At 40.0% G+C, this 8,537-nt stretch overlaps 1 protein-coding gene across 1 annotated transcript in view; it reads right to left on the reverse strand.

Moving 5' to 3' along the window:
• Positions 1–5,942, reverse strand: part of ACADM (acyl-CoA dehydrogenase, C-4 to C-12 straight chain) — a 35,893-nt gene extending 29,951 nt beyond the window's left edge. Inside the window, exons 1-2 of the mRNA XM_008572067.1 lie at positions 5,838–5,942; positions 2,457–2,544 (exon numbers count right to left, since the gene is read on the reverse strand). Of these exons, the coding sequence (XP_008570289.1) occupies positions 2,457–2,544; positions 5,838–5,867 (118 nt within the window). The 5' untranslated portion in view covers positions 5,868–5,942. The remainder of the gene's footprint in view (positions 1–2,456; positions 2,545–5,837) is intronic.
• Positions 5,943–8,537: the final 2,595 nt, after the last annotated feature.

An 8,537-nucleotide genomic window follows, 5' to 3' on the forward strand; every position in this document is an offset into this window, starting at 1 on the left:
TGCCTGACTTGTTTCACTTAATATAATTCTCTCAATGTCCATCCATGTTGTTGCAAATGGCAGTATTTCATTCGTTTTTATAGCTGAGTAGTATTCCATTGTGTAGATATGCCACATTTTCCGTATCCACTCATCCGATGATGGACATTTGGGCTGATTCCAGCTCTTGGCTATTGTGAAGAGTGCTGCAATGAACATTGGGGAGCAGGTATACCTTCGACTTGATGACTAATCAATATTTCACTATACAATCTAAATCTATGTCAATACAATTCTAAAAGGAAATATGTAATATTTCTAGCTTTTACGAACAAGTAATAGATATAAACTATTTATCTCAAGTGAGTTTTTTCTTTTCCAATTGTGAGGTAACAAATTTTTTTTTTAACTAATTTTTAGTTAACTAATTTTTTTTTAACAAATGTTTATTAACATAGAAGTGAAACTAATATATAAGACATGCTCCTGATCTCAAGAATCAATCTGAGATGCAACACACTCAGTGATCATAAAGCAAGAGAACTTGCTTCAAAGTATCATATATGAATATCAAAATCATAATTTCAATTTTATTCCTCCTTTAAACTCAGACAATTTAAGTTTATAAATTAGCACAAAGCAACTGGTAAAACTGGTGGGAAGGTTTCATAAAAGATAATATCAAAAAACCCTTCTTTAATGCTAATAAGTGGTGTCCAAACAATTCACTTACATGAAATAAGGGGTTGTTATTGTATAATTAATGAAATGAATATGGTGGCTGGACTGAGAACAGGAGCCAGTGATCACTAATTACACTTTTCAAATCCATGCTATCCAAATGTTTTAGTGGTTATATCCAATGTCAAAGGATAGGTCAAATTTAAAAGAGGTATAGGGTATTTCTGGCAAAAAGAACAGGAGCAAAAGCACAGAGGTAAGAATGAGCAAGAATGTTTAAGACTATAGGAATCATATGTATGGAGATGTGAGAAATAAAACATAAAAGACAGGAAAATTTTGGTGCTGAAATGAAGACCTTAAACTCTCATTTTATAGTAAAGGAAACTAAAGCACAGTGAGGAAATGATAGCCCTTTAGTCTCACAATGAATTAGTAGTAGACATATACTTATGAGTCCACTGTTCTCTACATCACAACCTCACTTCTAAGATTGAGGTCAGTCCATATCGAGGCTGTGGGTGGGTAAAGGGTATGGAAGACAGGGATCTATTAAGTATTTTTTTATTGAGAAACTACTTTGATCCAGTCACTATGTGCTAGGGACTTTATGTGTAGCATGTAATTTAATCTTCAAAGAAATCCTTTGTTATAGAAGATAAAAAACCAGATGCAACTGGGTCATAGGTGTTATCCCTATTCCTTTACTTGAGCTTCATAATCTCCCTCTGAAACACTTATTTGAGAGTACTTCAATATGAATCTTTCCACTAACTTTTTCAAGTACCCTTGTATCTATCTCATTCTCTGCCACTCGGCCAACCACCACAGATTTCTCCTGTTGGTCTCCTAGTACTGAGAATGAATTTGTATGCAACAAGCTGAAACTAGACAGCAATCATACCAAATCAATGGTAATATCTCAGTAAGTAAGGAGATCCACTGCCCCAAACTGCTATCTTCACACTGCTTGAAAATTTCCATTGAATTCTGGTTAAAAAAGAAAAAAAGAAAAAAAAAAAAAAAACTTTATAAAGAAGGAAAAAAAATCTTAGAAAAATAAAAAAACAAAAATGGCAACTCTAGAGAGCTTTGAGATTGTACTGTGTACCTGGGTGTGAGTTAATGATCTCAGCTACTTTTTAATTACTTTCTGAAACCAAGTGAACTGAGCAAGTAAGTTTTTAACTAAAGGAAAGGGAAAAATTTTGAAGCAAGAAGCACTTTAGAAGGCAAAGGATGCCAAAGATAGGGATTATTACTTCAAATTTTTTTTGCCTGGGGTTTTCATTTTATAGAAGAAAAGGGAAGCAAAATCTTATCCTTTTCCCTCCAACATCACATGGCTCCCTGGTCCCACGGCTTAAGAACTTCATCTAATTGCACCAGAATTGCAGTTCAGATATATTATTGCCAAAACAGCCTTCAGCTTACTACCAAGCACCTAACACTGTTTTGTCTAATAAATGTTTTAAGAAGTATTTGTTGCATTCAAATTTGTAAGTTGAAAACTGTTCATGTATATCAGTAAAACTGTCATTTATCTTTGGCTATTCAGGAAAAAGGGAAGGAATATACATGTATGTATGTTGTTAACACAGATCTAATATGCTGAAAAAGAACACAAGATTAGGAAGCATGGGTGTGACTGTGAACAATCTGCAGATGGTGATTAGTTCTACTCATTGATAGATATTAAGTTTTTTTACATGCATATTCCAGACAAACACATATATAGAACTTCATATGTGTAACAAATACAAGTTTAAAATCAAAAGACAGAACATAACGTATACCAAAACTAAATCCTAATCTTGGTTCACGTTGTGGAGTGGCTTTCGTATGTTGTAATCTCCAGTCAAAACGAGAAATACTTCTTAGGACCTGTAAAAACAATTTTATTAAAATAAATTGATATTTATCAATCAAATGAGAGAATACTGACAATTATAAGAGAGTACAGCAACTTGTTGGCCACACTCAATAGCATAATTGTTAAAGTCATCATTACTTAAATGCCTTCAGTTGTAATTTAATTTAAATAAGCCAATTGCCAATTATTTAAACACCTATCATAAAGGAGAGTTAAAAAATAAAAAACAAAAAACAAGTAATGAGGGGCTGGCCAGTTGGATCAGTTGGTTAGAGTGCAGCCTTATAACTGCAAGGTCATGGGTTCAGATCCCTGTAACAGCCAGCCCACAAAAAAAAAAAAAAAAAAAAAGTAATGAAAATAAGACTAAGCAGTATTTGCACTACTGAAATGGAGGGTTTCCAGGACAAATAGTCAGGGGTAGTAGCAGACTTCGGACCATTATTCTGGAAATCTTAACTACAAGCTCCTAGGACATTGGTGATTGGGAGGCTGGGGTTAGGAGAACAATAGTATGGAATTATACATACTGTGTACAAGAGTTAGCTAGTCCATCAACTTTGATACCCTGTCCCAGTGAGCCTCCCAGATATGCCTCTGGCAATCTTCCCCTTGGAGGATCCCATTTTCTAAGATATCTCACTCTAACAAAACAATCAGCATAAAACCATGTTCCATATTTGTCTATAGAACATGTTGTCTACACACATTCTTACAATGTTCTAAGCTGGGAATCAGCAAACTATTGCAGCCACCCAGTTTTGTAAATAAAATTTAAATGAAATTCCCACACCATATTATCTATTATTGCTGCTGCTTTCACAGAAAATCTAGGTGGTGGCCATGGAGTTCATATGGTCCACAAAGCCAAAAAATATTTACTATCCGTCCCTTTACAAAAAAAGTTCACCAACCCTGTTCTAAGCTACTAACATACCATTTGTCTTAATATCTGAACTAGTCTCATATTTCTTGAAAAGGATATATAAAAAAATCAAATATACACATATTATTCCTTTATAACCCATTTTTATATTCATGACAGTTCAATGGACACAAAAGTAACCATTTGTATTTATTAAAGTTACTAAACTGGAAACCACAGTGGTGCTCCTGAATAAAGGTTTGAGGACAGTCCAAACTACACAATTTATACTTTAAAGGATTTTGATGGAACTAACCCAAGGCAATTATAATAAGCTAGATACTAAGAGAATAGAGAAGCTAAACAATATACTCAAGTTTCTAGAATTGGAACTTCTTAATTTTTCAAAATCTGTAAAATAAACTGCCCACTTTGTAGATGATCAACTTACAAAGAGAATCACCTACAATTAAGGGGACTATATAGATTGTCAAATATTGTAACTTAGATAGCCCTTTCAAAATAATAACACCTCATACTACAATTTTGAATAAGTAATTAAATAATTACAGAGAGTACGAAAACTCACAGTTTCTCTTCAAGTTTCATTAATTTTATTTTGGAAGTAAAACATGGTTTCTCTGGTCCTTATTGTTCAGCAGTTATAGACCAAACCTATTCTTATTTACAGTCATGTTACAAATATTAATTCACTGAATCCCAGGTGAAGCCTAGGATTAAGGCACTATATTTATCCCTACTCTGTATATAAAGAAACTGAGGTTCAGAAATGTCAGGTAAAATGAGCCAAGTTCACTCCGCTCTTAAATACTGGAACCAGGATTCTAACATTTACTATCAAGAGCCTACCCATACTATCAACCACCTTACTATACTGCTCTTTCAATTAGTCTCCTAACTGGTCATTACGTTCCATAACAAAGAAAAACACCTCACAAAAATCAGACCAAAATACCAAACTCTATTATAAATGTCTGTTTGTGCACCATTCATTGCACAAAAGTCAGACTTCACAAAACATGTAAAATGGTCCCTAGAGACTTTAAATAGGGAATTATTTAGAGGATTTAAATTAGTTTACAAAAAGTTAGTTTACATATGATTTTTCAGGAAAATGTGATATGAAACAAAGTGCTACGGTCACTATAGCCAGAGAACAATGCCCATCAACCTCTGGATTACATAATAATGTTAGCTATTTAATTAGAGGGGTGGCTTAAGAGAAGTAGAATACAAAGGATTTGAAGCTAGAATTGCTGAATTTGACTCTAGGTTCCACATGTATCTGTGACCTTGCACAGGTTACAAACTTCTTATAGTTTCTATTCAAACCTGAAAAATGGGGCTAATCTCACTTGGTAATTTGGGATGCTTAAAATAAGATAATGTTTTGAAAGCCTAATGGCATATAAATATTGGTTTATTTCACGCATGGAATTCCAATACCAATTGTGCAATAACAGCACCACTCTAATTAAACACATGCGCATTTCTGAGAAAAGTGAGTCAATTTTATCGGGGTGTCAAAAAAGAGAAAAAGGTATAAAAATTTTCTGTATTGGGTTTTCTAGATCCTTCCTTGGAGAGATTGTGAAATCTCTTTTTCTAATGGGAGTTAAAAATGATTTTAAGATCCCCCAATTTCTGCCTTCAGAGCATATTAACTTGTATAGCAACGACAAAAACTGGGCAGGAATCCATTACAATTGCTCTAAATTCTAAAACTGCAGCCTTTTTGGTAAAAGACATAACGTTAATTCAACTTTAAGTGGCATTTAAATGGCAGTGTCGTGTGACTATATCAAGAATATTCAAGATACCAAAATACATCTAGTTCTAAAACGTTTAGAATTTGTAAAACACAATAATGGAATATATAGACAAACTTCACTGAAGTTCAGCGGTAGATTTTTTTTCTTGTACTTTTTTTTTTTTTTTAACGTACGGAGTAGAGGCGTCCTCCTCCATATTACAAAACCAAAAGCGCATTAAACATATTAAGTATCCCCAGGAGCAGCTGCTCGGTTTTCCTTTTCCCGGTGGTTCCGAGACCCCTCCTAGTTCAGAAACGGCTGACTTCGGGAAAGGGTGGGACTCCTGGGGTTAATATTTGGAGGGTTCCGAAGCCAGAGAAAGAAAAAGGATATTCTGAACTGAGAACGCCGCCTATAGGGTTCAGGTCGGGATGAATCCGGTCCCGCGGTGAGAGGAGGGAGTAGGCGTGAAAGCAAGGCGAGGGTCCGAAATCCCGGACGGCGTGCAGCAGCGGCGTGAAGCGGGCCAGGCGCTCCGAGCCGGCTCCTTCTCCAGCACGGCTTCCTAGCCCGCCGGGCCGCACCTATTTTCGGCCCATACCCCAGTTCCCAAACACCACCATATCCATGCCCCAGCCCCCCGCAGCCTTGGTGTCCCTCTCACCTCGCAGCTTCGCCTGAACCCTGCAGCCATGTCGCCTCCTGGTGCAGCCACTCGGACCACAAGTCACTGGCCAGCGCCCAAATCGTCAGACTCTGCGGGAGCGCGGGACCCTCCTGGCTCCGCCCACCGGGTGGACGCGGGCGGGGCCCGGGGAGGGAGCAGGGCAGCCACAGGAGGGGACGGGGCGGGAGGGGGTGCGTGCGTGGCTCATCCAAACGCATGCTCGGTGGCTCTCGCCAGCTCCGTCCGCGGGATTTGGGTGTGGGTCCCCCGGAAAGGCTTGGGTGCCTTCTGGTCTTCTGAGTTCAAACGTCGCGCGCTCTCTGGGGTATGCTGAGGCTGACGGTGGTGGGGAGAGGGAGCACCGAGGGACGCAGGGGCTGGGAGGGCCAGGTGGCGCCGAGGGATGGGGGACCGGGCGCGGGGCAGGACGGGAATCTGGGTGAAAGGGCGCGGTGGAGGCCTGGGCGGGGAGCTTTCGTCCGCGGTCAGCCTTGACCTTCACCCGGCGAGTCCGGTCAAACCCACATGGTTTCTATTTTGATGACTCAGAGTACACACAGTACACTTAACTCTCAAGAGCTGGGCCGAAAGCGAAAGCACACCTGTGCTTCTCAAAATTTAAAAAAACGGAAACTTAACTGCTTCGGTAAATTTAAAATATAGCCAAGGCAGTTTATTACTGTCCACGTGTGTGGATATGGAGAGTGTCGTTAGAAGTGAGGGTGTAAGATGACCCTATCCAAAAGCTCCTGGCTCAGCAAATGAATGGTGAGAGTGAATGTCTGTCAGCCTTGAAAAATTCTACTTAGAGGCACTTCCTTTTCCAATTAGACCCTGAGTCTTTTACCAAGACCAAGTCTCCAGGCTGGATTTTTGGCATAAGAAGGGAAGTGGTAGATGGGAGTAACACCTGCTTGCCATACTTTTTAATGGATTCTTGGACTTTTTGCAGGTGGATAATATGTTTTAAGATTACTGTGACATCCGGATCATGAAAGAGGTCAGTGGTTGGAGATCGGCTTTCAGGGATACCTATATTCCCAAAAGAATAATAGATAATACCTGAGTCCAGGATAGGGAGTTTTCCTGGCAGAGCTTGGCTAAAGTCTTTTTTAGGGTGTGATTAGCCTTTTCTACTTTTCCTGAAGACTGGGTGCACCACACAGCATGTAGCTTAATCTGTGCCCAGAGAAGTCCCAACCTTTTGGGGTTATTTGGGCTGTGAATGAAGACCCATTATCATTTTGTAGGCCTCCGAGAAATCTGAACCTAGATATAAGTTCCCTCAGAAGATACTTTACCACTTCCACCACTTCCAGTACCTTCTCAGTTCTGGTAGGAAAGGCTTCAGCCCAACCTGTAAAAGTGTCCAGGAATACCAGTAGATATTTAAACCCACCTGACTTTGGCATTTGGGTAAAATCCATTTACCAGTCTTCTGGGTATGCACCCCAGTGTTGTGTGGGCTGTAACAGGGAACGAAGTCTAAGGCCTACCCCCTCTCCCCTCTCCACCTTAGGGCAATCCTTTCCCCAGCACCCTTCTTCCTTCCAATAAGCACACTGATCCTTTCCCAAGGGTGTGTGTGATCCTTCCCCCATCTTTCCATTGGCTTGTCAATTGATTGCAGCTGCTGGGAGGATCACCTGCGGCTTCATTTTCCTTTGTTCCTCTGCATCTTGGGCCTGGACTCTGCCGTTGTAAACCTTAGAAGCAGCCTCTACCAAATGTTATATAGGCAGCCCAAGAGCGCCATCTACCTTCTGTAACTTTTTTTCTAATATCGAGGGCACTTTGGCTGATAGAAATCATATTTAATATTTTCTGATTTTTCAGGGCATCAGGATCTGCATTAGTATATCTCCTATATGCCTGAAATACTCATTTCTGAAATTGGGAGGGGTCTTCCTGTGGTTTCTGTCGAACCTCCTGGACCTTGTTTAGGCTCTTCAGTTGAGAGACCCCTTTTTTAGTCCTTCCAAAAATCATTTTTTGTAATGCTCTTAGCAGGGCATTTCCCTGTTACTTATATCCCAGTTGGGCTCAACTATGGGGATGGCCTTAGCAGAATCAGAACAATTGTCCCTGTACTCAACGTAGAGTAGGCCTCCTTTCTTGCTTTATCATGTTATTTCTCAGCCATGAGCAAAATATTCATAAGGGACCAATTGGGGTGGTATGTTAAAAAGATGGAGAACAGTTCAGTCATACGGTTGAGGTCATCTCCATAAGAGGGGTTATTATTTTTCCAATTAAAGAGATCCGAAGTGGGAAAGGGGTAATGTACTCATATCATGCCTGCTGGCTGTCTATTAGTGTTTACTCCTACAACTGGGAGTTAGTGAAGTGGAAACTGCCTTGCTTGGGGACCTCCATCTCTGTGGGTACTAGATAGACCATGTCCTGACCTCCTCGCCCTCCCTCAGCCAAGGGAGGATATAATGTTTCTGTACCCTGCTCTCAGTATGGAGGTAGATCGGTGGTTGTTGGGGTGTGGGATTTTACAGGTTGGGGGGAGACACTGGTACAGGTGTGGTGATGGTGGCAGGGGGGTCAGCTGAGGGGGTGGTGGTGTGGGCATTGGCAGTGGAGCCAGTGGCATGGTGGGAGAATTCAAGGTATGTATCAAACAAAAAAATCTCATCTTCCTCTCTGGTGCTTCTAGACTCTAATATTCTGAGCTTAGGTTTCTTAGCC

The sequence above is a fragment of the Galeopterus variegatus genome, unplaced genomic scaffold, assembly GCF_000696425.1.
Source record: "Galeopterus variegatus unplaced genomic scaffold, G_variegatus-3.0.2 Scaffold751, whole genome shotgun sequence".
NCBI classification, from domain to species: domain Eukaryota; kingdom Metazoa; phylum Chordata; class Mammalia; order Dermoptera; family Cynocephalidae; genus Galeopterus; species Galeopterus variegatus.